Source organism: Electrona antarctica (assembly GCF_951216825.1).
Source record: "Electrona antarctica genome assembly, chromosome: 8".
NCBI classification, from domain to species: domain Eukaryota; kingdom Metazoa; phylum Chordata; class Actinopteri; order Myctophiformes; family Myctophidae; genus Electrona; species Electrona antarctica.
Window position 1 is genome coordinate 25,759,373 of NC_136789.1, and position 17,412 is coordinate 25,776,784.

The 17,412-nt window shown below is 43.7% G+C and overlaps 1 protein-coding gene across 1 annotated transcript in view; it reads left to right on the top strand.

Annotated features, from left to right (window-relative positions):
• The window catches only part of LOC306928680 (cell adhesion molecule DSCAML1-like), a gene marked incomplete at its 3' end in the record, with an annotated part of 90,780 nt that extends 79,423 nt beyond the window's left edge, over positions 1 to 11,357 (top strand). Inside the window, 13 exon segments of the mRNA XM_079508950.1 lie at positions 1,134 to 1,287; positions 2,959 to 3,076; positions 3,251 to 3,414; positions 3,647 to 3,745; positions 4,264 to 4,452; positions 6,220 to 6,507; positions 7,583 to 7,738; positions 7,997 to 8,027; positions 8,229 to 8,347; positions 8,448 to 8,600; positions 8,701 to 8,901; positions 10,436 to 10,747; positions 10,924 to 11,357. Of these exon segments, the coding sequence (XP_079365076.1) occupies positions 1,134 to 1,287; positions 2,959 to 3,076; positions 3,251 to 3,414; positions 3,647 to 3,745; positions 4,264 to 4,452; positions 6,220 to 6,507; positions 7,583 to 7,738; positions 7,997 to 8,027; positions 8,229 to 8,347; positions 8,448 to 8,600; positions 8,701 to 8,901; positions 10,436 to 10,747; positions 10,924 to 11,357 (2,418 nt within the window).
• Between the last annotated feature and the right edge of the window lie 6,055 nt (positions 11,358 to 17,412).

Sequence of the window (17,412 nt, forward strand, 5' to 3'; positions counted from 1 at the left end):
AGAGAGAGAGAGAGAGAGAGAGAGAGAGAGAGGAGAGGACGAGGCCAGAGGTGTAACATGGTAGGAAGTATAAGATATGTGTGTGTTGTGGAAGTAGGCTATACATAACAGACACTGGTATTTACTATTTATATATATTCAAACATGCTCACACTGTATGTACCGTATATACTGGTGTGTGTGTGTGTGTGTGTGTGTGTGTGTGTGTGTGTGTGTGTGTGTTGTGTGTGTGTGTGTGTGTGTGTGTGTGTGTGTGTGTGTGTGTGTGTGTGTGTGTGTGTGTGTGTGTGTGTGCATTTTCAAATATATATTATTACCGTATGCATATTTTTACCATATACATATACAGCATACTGTAGCCTCTTCTAACGAGGCCGCTCCCAACGACAGGTGAAATAGTTCATCAGACTAAATGACTAATACATTTAATCCATTTTAATGAAAAATAATCAATAGTCAATAATAAAATAATCAATTGACAATCAATACCTATATGAATATAGCCGATATACAACCTTGCAACGTGGGCTTGTAAGATCTGCTATTTTCCCAATTTTGCACCAAAGTTTGAGATAAGGATTAATTGAAGAATGAATCGCTATAAGAAAGAATCGATTGTCGCAGCCCCTATATACTCCGCGCTATCCTCCGAACATGTTTCCAGTGCCGGCTTCCTGGTAGCGAGAGAGAGCGACTGCACGCTGTGTCAGTGTGTGGCGTCCCCCCCCCCACCCCCTGTTAAACCATCTAGACCTGAGGACCATTCTACAAATGCCTTCTAAATCCTGACAGTTTTCTTGAAAAACCTTCTCAAACATTTTCATGTCAAGGACCCCCAAAATGTTATGTAATTGGCCACCGACCCCCATCTAAAAATATGTTGTTCCAGGGTGTATGTTGTTTGAGTTAAAAACGTTCGCTCTGAAAGAATATATATTCAAAGATGTGTGCCATATGTTCACGATTTTTCAAAAATAGCAGCTCTACAATCTCGTAGCGCGGCACTCTGTGCCGCGCTATGAGCTTGTAGATCTGTTATTTTTCATAATTTGGAACACCAAAAGGGGGTTCCCGTCCAGAATGGGTTAACATGACTTTGTGTGCCCTCTCCCTCCCTCCCTGTGCCCATGCAGGCGCCCAGCGAGTACGAGGCCAACCCAGAGATGCTGTTCTACCGCATCACTCACCTGACCCGTGGTAAACAGTACCACATCTGGGCAGCGGCTGTGACGACCGCTGGCCGCGGCAACATCAGCGAAAAGGTCACGGTGGAGCCTGCTGGGAAAGGTGGGTCCCTCCGGGCGAGCGTGGAGTGGTAGACGAGAAGGGTAGGGGAGGTTGGTGGTAAAGGTTATTATGGAGGAAGGAAACAGGCACATAAAACTCCCCAATGTTAATTGAACTCTGAGGCCTCAGTCACACTATTGAGATGGCTGTCTTGTCCGTGTCTTGTCTGTGTTTAATGGCCGCCCCAATGCATTTCCAATGGAAGTCACATGGTTTCACCTAACATTTTTGTTTGATGGGGGGGAGGGGGGCACAACACAGCCATCAAACAAAAATGTTTGGTGAAACCATGTGACTTCCATTGGAAATACATTGGGGGCGGCCATTAGACACGGACAAGACACAAGACACGGACAAGACAGCCATCTCAATAGTGTGACTGAGGCCTAAGAGTGTAAAAAAATGGACCCTCACGGGTTGAATTTCAGAGTTGACCACTTAACGAGAGTGTAAAGATGGACCCTCACGGGTTGAATTTTCAGAGTTGAACACTTAACAAGAGTGTAAAAAATGGAGCCTCACGGGTTGAATTTTAGAGTTAACGCCTCTATGCACTTAATTGAATCAGAATCAGAATATCTTTATTGTCATTGTTCGGGGACAAATTGTACGACGAATAGCAAAAAATAGCTTATCCGCAAGCTCACAATGCATCACGATGCGACACATTTTCAGCTTGTAGATCTGCTATTTTTGCTACTATAATTTATTTAAAAAAATGTAAAACAACAAAAACATTGTTTAAAATTAGCGCCTATAATGACATGCCCAAAGATGCGAGGTTGAAAGTGGTTTAATGAACACACATTTCTCTGTGTGAGTATAAGACAGAAACATAATAGGCTCCCTTTAACAGCCTGCTTTAATCTCTCTCTCTCTCTTTCTCTCTCTGTGCTTTAATCTCTCTCTCTCTTTCTCTCTCTGTGCTATATTGACTGACAGCTGTAGTATTGATTGAGCGCCGGCTTTGTTGCAAGACACGCTGTTGTTAATTATGTGGTGATGAACAGGGCCTATCCAGTAAACTGACCCTTGGGGAGAGGTGTCGGGGGCAGGGATCAATAGAGGGAGTATCTCTGCTGTACTGACACACTGAGTGCATGAGGAGGGGCTAGATGCAAAAAAACAAAAAAACACCACTATACAGCTGGGAAAAGGCTTCCCTTCAGCCTTCAGGCCAACTGGGCTGTCAGCAAACCCAGACATTGGCAGGAGACCCACGGTGGTTTTGGCAGATAATGTGCAGGGTTATCAGTACTGTATGTACTGTATATTGTTTTTGATTGATTGAAAATTGTATTAACAGTTTGCAGAATTACAGTACATTTCAAGCACAAACTCAATACAAAGGCTGTTAACTGTGAGTGGACGACCCAATTAAGCATTACACTTGTTTACAACAGGGTCCACCATGTTCAATTCATCAAAACATTTAGAGACGTACAAATAGACACTTCTATATAGACAAAGAACAGAACAGGAATTCATCATAAAAAGGGAAAAGAAACATATACAGTGAGGGGAAAAGGGGGGGCGGTGGGGGGGGATTCAGATTTTACGGGGGCCAGTTTCGAATTGCAGCCATCCGTAGGTGCCCTTTGAGTTACAAATGTTGAACGAAAAGTTAAAATGTGTGTGTGTGTGTGCGCGTGCCTGTGTCTGTGTGTCTAGCCCCAGCAAAGATTCTGTCCTTTGGAGGGACAGTGACCACACCCTGGATGAAGGAGGTGCGTCTGCCTTGCGGCTCAGTCGGAGAGCCCACACCCACAATCAAATGGACTAAAGACAGGTGCGAGGAACGCCACTCACACACAGCAGACCTCACGTGAAACTCATAAATCAAACCTTGAGGGAAAAAAAGGACTATTCTCAGTTTTGCTGACAGTTAAAATAATGTTCAATTGTAATGCCATAACAATAATGTCTTATTATTATTATAATCACATTCTTAATTTGTTCTCAGTGATGACTCTGCCATCCCAGTGACGGCTGACAGCCAGCGACAGATCTTATCCAATGGCACGCTGGTACTACGCTCCGTCAAAGCAGAGGATTCTGGGTACTACACATGCACAGCCACCAACACCCTGGGCTTTGACACCATCATAGTCAATCTGTTGGTGCAAGGTGAGAGCAGTGGATGAAGCCAGATACTTTATGTATCTTTGTTCTGTTAATTGTTGCTGTTATGCTCCATCAATTATGATGTTTTGCACACACCGGAAGTAGCAGGTCTACAAGCTCACACAAAGCATCGCGTCCGCAATGTGTTACAGTGAGCTTGTAGATGAGCTATTTTCAGCACACCACACCGTCATAATGACCAAGTATAATTTGGGCTTTCTGTGCTTGTGTCCAGTCCCTCCTGACCAGCCTCGTCTGACTGTCGCCACTACCTCCACCTCCTCCATAACTCTGTCTTGGATACCTGGGGACAACGGAGGAAGCTCCATCAGAGGTACTGTGCTGTTTTCTAGACAGGACTTGACTTACTGGAGCAAAACACTTGACCTCACTGTTGCTTCCATCATGTTCTTGTGTTTTTGTATTTACTGACCTTCTACCTTCCTCTAATTCATTCCTTTGGCCCTCTATGATTCCCTATTGCGCATGCTTCAGACAGTGTCTTGTTCTGTAATTGTAAACAGTCATCTTGTGTGTGAATTTGAAATAGGGTAACAAAAAAATTAAAAGTACAAGTTGGAGCCGTTTATTGTGCTCTGTTGCCCTCTGGTGTTGAGAAGTGTAGCTGCAGTGAAAATGCTACTTAATCCTTGGATGTTTGGGACATCTGGATTTGAATTAGGTTTGATTTAGCTTTTAAATGGTCATGCAACAAAACATGCATCTATAATATCTATCTATACTTTGTCAGACAACTCTGTTGGCAATTAGTGACACTTTCTTCAGTTAAAAATACTTTTTTTGTGTGTGTCAGTGTTTAACTTTGAGTTCTGTTGTGGGTTGTACATGCAGGTTTTGTGCTTCAGTATTCTGTGGACAACACGGAGGAGTGGAGAGACGTGTTCATCAGCTCTACTGAGCGTTCCTTCCGCCTGGACAACCTGCGCTGTGGCACCTGGTACAAGGTTAAACTGGCTGCGAAGAACAGCGTAGGCTCTGGGCGTATCAGTGAGATCATCGAAGCTAAGACCCATGGAAGAGGTGAGGGAAAGGGAAACACAGTGATTACTGTATAAGAGAGAGAGATATGTGACTGCATATATGTGACTCACAAAATGAGGGACAAATATCGGGGGTTTTTCCAAATCACCCAAATCACTGAATGCTCCTTTAAGGACACATTTAATACTGTACATTTTTAACCAGTATGACAGTATTTGCATATTGTATTGTAAAAGTTAATGTTCTATTTGTATGTTTGTTTTCTGTTATATTTTTATTTTATTTTGCTTAGGGTTTTTTTTTTGCTGCATTTCATGCTTTGGCAATACTGTAGTTATTACATTCATGCCAATAAAGCTATTTGAATTGAATTGAATTGAGAGAGAAGCCAGTAGATAGACAAATAGATACGGCTACATTGATCTGTTATTTGTTATTATACATTTTTTCATCTGCTTCTTTGCAACATTTGATTATGACCTAACTTGTAAAATAGACCCAAATGGACCCGTTTTTCAGAGAGAGAGAGAGAGAGAGAGAGAGAGAGAGAGAGAGAGAGAGCGCTTATGGGAACATAACATGATGTGATACAACACTGTATATGTTTAAATATTGCTTTGCCATCACAGAGGCGCCAGATTCCTGTAGTGCACTCTTGTGCAATGTTCGCACCTCGGAGGTCTCGGAGTCTTGTGTGTACGCTTTGTAACTTGTGTGTACGCTTTGTAACTTGTGTGTACGCTTTGTAACTTGTGTGTACGCTTTGTAACTTCTGTGTACGCTTTGTAACTTGTGTGTACGCTTTGTAAATTGTGTGTATGCGTTCTTAAAATGAGTATAGACTCGAGAAGAAACCAAATACACCGAGCATTACATTGTTAGCACAGGATAGAAATGAGGGCCAAATGACACGGCGCCGTGTAATGCGGCACCATTTTGGATGTGTATTGTGTAATAATCATCAGCTGTCATACGTACATCTTTAGAAATGCAAAGTCAGACTTTAAAATGCATCGTAAAATAGGCCTATCCCCATTGGGAACGAAGGCCATTTGGGAACAAATGGGCATTGCCCCTCCGGTTATGCAGTAGCCGTTGTACCCATTGCATCCCTTGTCAGAGTACTTAGTGCTGCACTACCTATATTCTACCTATTCTTTTTGAGTGGTGTAAACCACTCCTACAACTGGCTTTGTTAGTTTACTTGTATGTCTGTTGGTCTGTCTGTCTGTTCGTACCAAAAAATGAGCATGGTTGCTATGGTCACCCAGTTCACACGGGTGTTATTTCATTACGTCAGACATTACGTCAGACCACAGCTGATCAGTCTATATAAGACCTTACACCACTCAGTTCACACGGGTGTGATTTTTCTTACAGTGGCCCACTAACAGACAAAGCACATTAAAAGTCTAAACCTAAAGTTAATTTAGGCAATCAAATGGGACTATTCTCAGTCAGCACTTTAAGTAAACTAAACTCCCACTAGGCGAAATGCTAAATGGCTGCCAAAGAAAAGTTGCACAAGGTCGATATGACACCCAGTGACAGCAAGCCATCTTTTCCACACCCAACTATCTTCAATGAATACTGCAACAAGCACATGCTGTGCCAGCCTATTGCTGTAGAGTTGGTAGTTGGACGGTTTTCAGCTTAGACAGCTTAAATAGCGAGTAGCCGAGTACGATATTCATTTAATTCAATTACCCTCCAGACTTGTCTGTGTAGATAAAACATAAGATTCCTCAGCTTGCATAGATATCATTGCAATACATTTTGTTTAACTGCGTTCTCTCCTACCAACAGAGCCAGTGTTCAACAAGGACCAACCACTCCTCACGCACATCAACTCCACGCATGCAGGGATCAACCTGCAGGGCTGGACCAGTGGCGGCTGCCCCATTACTGGCCTGATGCTGGACTTCAGGCCCAAGGGCACCTGGACCTGGCAGAGCCTAAAGGCCAACTCCAGCACTCAGCTGTTTCTCAGTGAGCTGCGTGAAGCCACCTGGTACGAGCTGAAGATGAAGGCCTGCAACAGCGCCGGCTGTGGGAACCAAACCTCACAGTTTGCCACCACAGACTACGATGGCAGTAAGTGTCTCTTACTTTCTCCTTCGCTGTGTGAGCTCCGTTTAAAGGACCACTTCACCACTTTTCAACCTATCTTCATATAATAGGTCCTCACTAATAATCATGATAAAATGGCACGATTTTTTTCTACTCAGTCTGTGTCTCATAGGAGGGCTGTGGGCAGTTTAGAAACCGTCTTCCAGTGACATCATCATTAGGCAGATTTTTTTTTTTAAACAATATGTTTTTACAAAAATGTTTAGATTTTCATTATCGTGAGAACGATGGCTTCCATTTTCGCATTGCAACTTTTCAGGACTAGAAAGCCTGCCGTTTCTATTAGCTTGGATTCCCCATCGATGATGTCACTGGAAGACGGTTTCTGAACTGCCCACATCCCTCCTATGAGACACAGACTGAGTAGGAAAGAAATTGTGGTATTTTATCATGAACAGTAGTTAGGACCAATTATAGGAAGAGAAGTTGAAAAGTGGTGAAGTGGTCCTTTAAGAAAGGTATACTGTACATACTGTACAGCACATTCTGTACCACGGTATACTATAGAACCATTGCGGCTCAATAATCCACCGCTCCTGAATGAAGTGTCTGGTGCTGGGAGTCTGGGGCAACGCACAGGTCCTGCGCTGCACCTGGTCGAGAGCAGGAGTGGACCTGGTGAGACGTAGGAGGGGCCCGGACAGGAGTCAAGCCACAGAGCCTAGTCCTTCCACGCGCCAGACCTCCCAGTCCCGGCAGAGTAGTTCGGGAGCGGCGGACTGTGTGGCCCTGTCTTTCCCTAATGGGACTGATCGTGGGTCGTAAGTCGGGACTTGATCACCCCGGCTGGGTCACCTGAGTGAGGGGTATGATGTTGCGAGACCCGAAACCCCGATGACCTTGGGATACATCACTGAGGATACGTCCCAGGTGCATCCATCATGCGATGTTTTAGTTCCTAGTATATGTATATCTTACTACACACCAAAGACTGTGTAAAAATGTGTCAATTTGAGTTTTACACTCTCAGAGTTCATTTGCCCCCCAAAAACTGATGTCTGTCTGCCTCTGTCTCTCTATTACCATGCTCACTCTGCAGGCACCATCCCTCCTATTAAGTCGGCCCGTGGAGAAGGGGACGACGTGAAAAAGTTGTTCTCCATCGGCTCACCGGTCATCCTGGTCACACTGGGCGTGGCCTTGCTCTTCATTATTCGCAGGAAGCGCAAGGAGAAAAGGCTCAAACGACTCAGAGGTGAGAGACGGAGAACATGAACCCAGCAACACACACACACACACACACACACACACACACACACATACACACACACACACACACACACACACACACACACACACACACACACACACACACACACACACACACACACACACACACACACACACACACACACACGGAGAACATGAAGTACCCACAGAGAGAGACAGAGGTTTTACTGTATGATTAGCTTCACACTCCGCTGTAATCTAATTAAGCTATTTGTTTCTGCAGATGCTAAGAGCCTGGCAGAGATGCTTATCAGGTAAGAACCTAAATTATAAATTCTGGATATGGTTTGAGCTGCCATGGCCAATTAAAGCTTTCGTGTCTTTGATGAAAATGAATAGACATTTGTTGCCTTGTTGGCCTTAGGAGTCAAAATGAATTTAAACTGAGCTGAATTAGCAAAAGTGTACAAAGTAAATGCGCAACTAATAGCACTTCTGTGTGTGCGTGTGCGCAGTAAGAACAACCGCAGTATGGACACGCCAGTGAAGGGACCACCTCAAGGCCCGAGGCTCCACATTGACATTCCACGCGTCCAGCTGCTTATCGAGGACAAGGAAGGCATCAAACAGATAGGTCTGTGTCTGCATCTTGCTCACTCAACATAATGCTTATTTATTTTAAATGTAAACGTTCCAACGGAGCACATTGTAAATATTTCTGTTGTCTCTAATAGGGGAGGACAAGGCAGCTGTGCCAGTGACGGACACCGAGTTCAGCCAATCAGTGAATCCCCAGAACTTCTGCACGGGCGTGTCTTTGCACCACCAAGCCCTCATCCAGAATTCAGGGCCTTTGATTGACATGTCAGACATCCGCCCAGGCACTAGTATGTTTTTATTTATGTTTTATTTTTTTAATGCTGTTAACATGTTGTGATTACAACCACAGTTACTATATCAATGACTGTTCTGTGTGTTCCTCTCAAGACCCTGTCTCCAGGAAGAGTATCAAATCGGTTCACAGCTCCAGGAACCGATATTCCAGCCAGTGGACTCTGAGCCGGCCAGGCCAGAGCCAGTCAACAGTTTCAGCGCGAACGTTGACCTCAGACTGGCGCACTATGGGCTCTCATGGCATCACCGCCACAGAGAGTGACAGCTACAGCGCCAGCCTCTCCCAAGACACAGGTGAGTGGAGCCAAAATGATATATATGACATCAACGACATCATATATTGGGCATAGAAGGGACAAGGACAGACAGATACAGAGATCCGACCGATATGCCCATATATGGTCATGTGCATATAGGTTCCCACCGACTTAAAACCAAGTCCCCAGTGAGGCTCTCCAACGTTGAAGCGCTCGGCCCTACTGGTCAGAGGTGGGACTGCAGGCGGACCCGTGGATTTATGACGAGGAAACCCTGTGCCGCTGGAGTTTAACATGGAGCGCCCGTTTGCACTTCCGCATTTTGGACATCAAAGTTTGGTGTCCAAATCGGAATAATGCGGAAATAGCGGGGGGCGGGACTATCCCTCCGGTTCAGCCTTTTATTACTCTATGCTTAAAAGCCGGCACGCTCAGTGACAAGACTCAGGGAGTGTGGTCTGTGGTGCCACCGTCAAGTAGTTGGGATAATCAGTTGTCCGGAACCTCAGATCTGCCCCTATGATTATGGCCATTCCAACATATTGGTCGGATCTGCGGTGTGGCGTAGGTGACTGTGAAGGCTGTGTAGTGACGCAAACTTTATGCGGCCCGAACCTCTAGTATCTTAACAGTGGCTATTAATTGGCTGTTTATCAGATGTTCGTATACTGAAGGTCAAATGTTAGTTACAATACATTATATCACCACCTTTATTGATCCCGTGGGGCAAATTCAGGCACCAGAGACAGCAAAGCAGTGTAAGTACAGTAAGATACCTTTGAGTATTAAAAACTATCCATCTATCTATAATAAATGCACCAAGTCTCTGTATGTGTGTACATCTACGTAACTTGAGAACCGGTTGCCCCACCAACTTCAAATTCGACACACACGTTCCACACCGCCACAGGGAGTGCAATGCCCGGTGTCTAGTCGGTCGGACCCACGGTTATCCAGAACCGTCACAAAAGTCCTCTGCCTGGGCTCTGGACAGGGCCTCTAACCAGGCTCCATATATGGAGCAGGCCTGTTCTGACATCACAATACTCCATATGTAATGGGCATGCCTGACACAGAACTCCATATATAGGAATAAAGGGACACAGAGAGACAGATACAGAAATCTCCATATATGGGCATAAAAGGGACACAGACAGATGGGTGGAACGGGTACTCTGACACGGGTACAACGGGTATTGCATAGCCGGGTGGGGCATGGATCTCCAACTTCCATCATTACCGACTCGGTGCTCTACAGACGGGCACCGGTCTTGTAAATATGAATAAAGAGTATACAAATGTATAGGCCTACCCCCTACTGTATACAATCATCCTGCCTGATGCAGAACAAGAATTACCGTCCAGTGTTGGACCAAACTGACTGCACGGTTAAGCCAGAACTGCTATTTTTGGTGGAAGAAGGAGAAGAAGGAGAAGAAGAAAAAAAAACAGACAAATACAATAAGGGACCAAAGTCCCTTCGGGCTTGGCCCCTTAACAATGTACAATATTCCATACTAAGCAGTGTCAAAGTGTTTTCATGCAGAATGTCTGTGCATTTGGTTCTCCAGATAAGGGTCGCAACAGCATGGTGTCCACAGAGAGTGCTTCGTCCACGTATGAGGAGCTGGCGAGGGCCTATGAGCACGCCAAGTTGGAGGAGCACCTGCAGCACGCCAAGTTCACCATCACAGAGTGCTTCATCTCCGACAGCTCGTCTGACCAGATGACCACTGGCACCAATGACCCCGCAGACAGCATGACCTCCCTCAGCACGCCCTCCGAACCAGGCATCTGCCGCTTCACTGCCTCGCCACCCAAACCCCAGGACTATGACCGTGGTAAAAATGTGGCTGTGCCCATTCCCCACCGCGCCAACAAAAGTACGTATAGAGGAAAAGGAGCCTAGCACATATTTTGAAGCCTGCTTTATACTTTGTTGTACGGGCGTACGTGATATAAATCAGTGTTTAGGCAGGTAAAACCACGCAAACATCTATTAGATAAAATACTTTGTATATCTTTTAACATGTCCCTACAACTCTGCTTTCCTCTTCAGGTGAATTCTGCAACCTACCCCTTTACATGAAGTCGGACCCATTTTTCCGCAAACAAGGGGACTTGCATGACCCATGCCCAGCTGTGCCACCGCGGGAAGCCTCGATCCGTAGCCTGGCACAGCGGGCGTACCACACCCAGGGCCGCCATATGACTCTAGACCCGGCCAAGCAGCAGGCCCTGACACTGGGTCACTCTGGGCTGGGCAGCCTGGGCGTAAGCTCGGGCACCGCCACCCTTCCCCAGAGGACTCTCACCATGCCCGGTTCCAACACTGCGGCAACTGCCTCTACTTCCAGCACTAGCAGTAACCCAACCAACAGTAACAAGGTGGGGGGTTCCAGAGACTCGCTGCTGGAGAACAGCTCCTCTGCTCTGGGGAGACTGCAGAAACAGAGTGTGGGGGCGTACTCCAAGTCATACACGTTGGTGTAGCGCGTTTATCTCTTGCACAGACTTGGACTGCTGTCACACACTCCTCAGCCAGTCCCACACCGGTACCCTTCAAGCCTGGGCCAAAAAAGGTCATGCAAGCATCTTCCTTTTGACCCGACTAATGGCTAACTGCCCAGTATCCTGTCTAGTTTTCCCTGGAAAGGTCTTCTTTTCCCTGACAGAGACCCAGCTAATCTTCCTGATTCATACTCAACCTGGAACAGAGTGAAAACTACTAACCTCGACTAACTAGTTCCAGCCCAGCCCTGCTCCGCTCCGCTCCTTTGGAAGGTACATACAGTATGGAGGACGTTAACAAGGGGTTACTCTGTGGTTCATTGAATATATTGACTATTACAGGGGAGCTAAAAGCTCTGTACATGATGATGAAGTATATGATAGCCAGTATAAAGCTCGGTGGCCACCCTCTCTCTCTTTCTCTCTCTCTCTCTTACACGCACGCACGCACGCACGCACGCGCACACACACACACACACACACACACACACACACACACACACACACACACACACACACACACACACACACACACACACACACACACACACACACACACACACTGTCCTCTATAGTTTGAGCATTAGTTCTTGCAGGACAATTAAGTTCCCTATTTGCATTTTCACCCTATACATATTTCTTAATGTCCAGACTAACCCTATCGGCTGATTTATTGGATTTTTTTTTTTTAAAAGAGGTTCATGTTCATCTCTATGGAACTTTAAGCTAAAAATGTCTTTGCATACATCTCTCTTCTCCCCGACTCAACTTTTCAACGGAATCACGACAACCCAAATGGCCCAGCTATGATTTCTCGCAATACAAATAGAGAATATTTGGTACAGTATTATAAAGATTTTACATATATATTTCTATGTAAGTATATTATTGACATTTACGTGAAATTATGGCAAAGTATAAATAGTATGTACTACAAAAGAGTAGTAGTACATACAAAAATTTTAATGTAAATGTTGAATTTAAGAACGAGACAATCGCTCAATCATGTAAAGAGCAATTGGAAAGAGGCTGGACTAAAGAAGGAGATTATTGTAGTATATACAGGTAGTATATACAGGGAATGTTCTCTATGTTACTGTGTGCAGATAGTTAACTCCCATCTCAAAGACCCTTTCTGAGATGGGTAAAGTAAAATTGGTGAATTGTGACTAATTTACTTCAGCTGTGTTTTGCTCGTCGGAAATAACCGATTGATAAAATAATTGGGCTAAAATAATGTAATTTACTTATAAAGCCCTGTTATCTGAAACGGCAGATGGACAGATGAGAACCCAAATGGCTTCAGGTAAGCAGCCCAAACAGCTCACTAGCCCGTTAATGAGCATAGTTACGCCTCCTGCCCACATGTTATTGATGGATTCAATTATGACAAAAAGATGCTAAGGCTTTCAATTCATATTGGTTATCCATATGACTCTCCTCGTGAAGATGTGCCATCTTTAGTAAGGTTTTCAGTGAATGGTAAATAAATACGATTATATTTTGAAACCAAAACTATAGAAATGATCCCTGAATCATTGTCACTGAACACGGGTATATCCAGGTTGCACTATACAGTACACAGTCAATTCAATGTTCAGAGTTCCAAAATGAACACTGAGGATTTCACTGCTGTACTACCCGTCTCTCTGAGCAAACACATTGACCTGCCGGCCAACAGCCTTTTGTCTATGGTTCACATTTACCTGTGCCAATCTACATCCCCTAATGAATTAAACAGAATCAAGTTACAAATGCAGGGTCACAAGATCTCTGTCGACAAGCAATGGTGGTTGACAGAGACGAGTTGCACACAGTCATAGATACAGCAACACACTCTACTCTACCAGCCTCTCCGTCCTTGTTGTAACACTCCGCCTACCCTTTGCTCTTATAAATACACAGACAACCAGCTGAAAGAACGCTAATCATGTGAATGAAGGAATAATCTATACGGATGGTCAGAGCTATTTGTCAGGGAGTTCAGTTTGATAATTATATAATGTGCACTCAATATCTGTTGCTGCCCTGTCTAAAGTACTGTTTATGTCCCAATTTCTCCATTATCATGCCCCTCCATTTTGCGCTAATGTACATTATCACAAATACCAATTGGAATGTCTTTTTAAGCATCTCCATTATAGTGTTTTGTGGGGTTTTATTTCTTTATTTAATCATTTGCTTGTCCATCCGTTTGTTTGTTTGTTTATTTATTTATTTATTGGGTGGGGGGTGTATTTGTTAATCTGTTCATTTTGGTTTAGAATACTTGTTTTCATTTGTATAGACTTTTTTTTTTTTTTTTTAATATATATATTGGTTTCAGAGGCCAAACAGTACTGAGGCATCTGGCCTGTGGCTGCGGTCAGTTTAGCCATGTGAAATCAGGGACGCATAGCTCTTTCGGTCACACAAACGAATATTGTGTATATACTGGACTGGGACAGGTACTGTATACCTGAAGCTTCCAAACCTCCCGTCCTTCTCTTTCTATTCAAATTAATTGAAGTTTAAACAAAAGTCACTACCTTACATACATACTGGACCCATCATCTCACCCTTTGTCAGTGCTATTTATAGACTAACTCTTGTACATAAAACACAGTTTTGTATGAAGAGCTATTTTCATCAGAGTAATCCAGGGCACACATCAGGGTTGAATGCCCCGATTTCAAAATCAAAATAGTATCAATAAAACAATAAAAAAAAATAAAAAATGATATTTTACTTCTGAAATGGGCAAAAAGCATTTTCTCTCCCTTTATGTTTTTGATACTAATTTGTTGAATTTTTATTCTTTTCTAAGGTCTTTTGATGTTGTCATTTGTCCCATTTACTTTTTTTTATTATTATTTTGTATTTTTGTTCATCCTCAACAGAGTCATTGCATGCTTGCTAAAAGGGAAAATTGAAGGAAGACATGTATGAAAATTAAAAATATCTTTAAAAAAAGGAAAAAAAGAAAGGAAAAAAAAAGAAATGTGGAGGGGATTCCAAACATTTGTTTGAGTTGCTTGTGTTCAAAAAGAACATTTTATATTAAAAGGAACAAAAACACAAAAAGAACATTCTAACACCTTGTGCAATAAAGCTATCTTTCATACGCCATGGCTTTTGTCATTCTTATCTTGACAGATTGAAACAGTATCTGAACATGTTCCCATTTCCATTTTTAGTATTTATAGATATTCAGTCAAAGAAGTTGCTATTTGAAGACATCATGTCAACTTCAACTTTTTATTATCACAATTGCAACGTCTTCTATGATTTTTATACTTTCGCAATCTACTGTGTACGCACTGACATAATGTTTGTAGATAAGCTATTTTTGGCATGGTGGTCCGGCCACTCTAAGCTGCAATGCCAGCGTGTTGCGGGTTCGAATCCCGATCCCAACGACCTTTGCTGCATGTCACTCCCCATCTCTTTCCCCATTTCCTATCAGTCTACTTTCCTACCAATCTCAATAAAGGCATCAAAGTCCTGGGCTGTGGCTCAGTGGTCCGGGCACCTTGGCTGACAATCCAGTCTGGCAGTGTGCCGCGGGTTCGACTCCCGGAACCGACGGCCTTTGCTGCATGTCTTCCCCCCATCTCTCTCCCCGTTTCCTGTCAGCCTACTGTCTGTCCCTCCATAGAAAAATATAAAATAAAGGTGAAAGCCACAAAAAAAACATTAAAAAAAGGCATCAAAGCCCAAAAATAAAAATTGAAAAAAAACAAACATTTATTTGTAAGTACAAAATATGTATTTGTATCTCAATTACATTGATCAGACCAATATTTTGCATTTGTATTGTCTATTGTGATTAATTTTGTGTTATGACCCTAGCCTAGGGTCATACGTGTCTTTCTTCCCTCACTGGAGTAATGGCCTAGTGATGTAGTGGCCTAGTGATGAGTGGCTGATTGACTACCAGCTGGTGTGAGTGGTGACTGAGCGGTGTGTGGGTGCAAGCACGCGAGCGGCTTGACGCGACTGTCTGGTTATACCCTTTCCAGTTTCCCCCCTTGTAATGGGAGTGGATGGGACTTGAAGCCGCTTGACGCGAATGTGTAGATGCAGAAAGTAGTGTCAAGATGCGTCAGTGTGGGCAAACAAATTGAACCGCTTTGCCAACACTACAAGTTGAAGCCGCACACTAGCGTCATTTCCATCCACCAGCTGTATAAAAACCTGGAAGAGACGCCTGGGATAGGCGTTTTCTTGGTGCCTTTCCGGTTTTAAGGGAGCGGATGGTACTTGATGCCACTTGACGCCAGTCTGCCTGGACCTATGGCCTGGAGTCCTGGACGCATTGTGAGTGGTTGACTATTAGGTGGAACTAGGATGGTGATTGGCTCCTGCATGTGTTGGTGGCCTCTACTACTGTATAAAGCTGTCCATCTCCAGATCCACAGATGTCTTCCTCCTGACCAGCCTCCAACCAGTGGTGGAAAAAGTAAGTAAAAGTTTCAATACTGCAATAAAGAAATACATATAGTAAAAGTCTGGAATTCATAGGGTGTACTTGAGTAAAAGTACAAAGGTATTTGCATCAAAATGTTCTTAAAGTTACTTTAAGAACATTATGATGCCAATTCTACTAGAAATGCACTCTGTCGAGGTGGCAACTTGCGCCTTGCACACAAGTAGGCCATGTACAGTATGGCCTACATGTGCGCGCTCACCACTGGCATCACCACTGGCATCACCAGGAATAGGCCTATTGGTCCCTCATTGGCTGTTAATAATGATGTTGCCAAAGATGTTGGTCCCTGATTGGGCTACAGTCTTAAACAAGAGAGGACACCGACAATACATACCCCGGCGACATACATACATACCCAGCCGATCGCAGTACTTTCGCGCTCTACTTGCACAAGTAATAATATAGGCAATATTAGGCCTAAAGTATGGTCAAATATGACATCAAGGCATTTAATAGCAACTTAAGTAGGCCTATTCGCCTATTGGGTTCCCTGTCCCACTTGTCCCTGAATGATATTGGCTTTGTATGTCATTGGAAAACAGGAATTAAATGGTACTAAATATATAAGATTACTGAGTAGGCAAGGGAATGATTCATCTTAATGTGTATGTTAGACACTGAGTTGGAGACTTTGAGGATACAAAAAAAGAAGTAGAATATACGTATGTATACGTATATGTATACGTTGGGAAATGAAAGAGTTTCTGTCACAGTACATAGCAGCTGGTGGTCACCACCAGGCTGCCGCTGACCCGTCCAGCCAGGCAGCATCGGCACAATAGAACTTTGTGACATATTATAGCAGTGGTTTTCAACCCCTTTTCACATCAAGGCCCATGAATTATTGGGCATTTGAGCCACGGGACCACCGTTTGATGAGGTTTAGCCTCTCGGACACAAAACTAAAGAATGTTTTGTTTTGTTGTAGTTGGCTAGGATTATGTCCACAACTCCATGCTGTATTGATGTTGGTACCATTCGGAGAGACAACAGGCAAACGTTAAAATAACAATTCTTCTACATTCTCTAATTGTGTATAACTTCTTGTAAATTAAAAGCAATGCAGATGTTTAACAATAATTTTACGCTCTCAAGAGTTAAAGATCTATAAGGGTCCATTTGGTTACCAACTCTCCATCATTTAGCTGGGGACCACCTGGAACCCTCTGAAGGACCACTGGTGGTCCCCGGACCACTGGTTGAAAACCACTGTATTATAGCATTGCAAAAGGTTCTCTGCTCTGTTAACATGAAGTGAAACAAAGGAACCCCTTTCCAGTAGCACTATAGCTATGCCACCACAAGGTGGCGTTAAAGCATTTGAATGACCTGGGCCATCTAAAGCTAGTGTTATAGATACTGTGATGAAAGTATTCTACCTAGAGGGAGCAGTCACTCATGACGGATGGGCGGTGAATAATTGATGCATTTTCAAACTCACCTGCAACAATGCCTAATTACTACAGCTTCTAGTTACTAAAGCAGAATAGTCTTTCTATAGTGCATGTTGTGTAGCCTATTGTAAGTGCTGCTTAAACCTGATCTCGTGTCAGTTATCAGGATGTT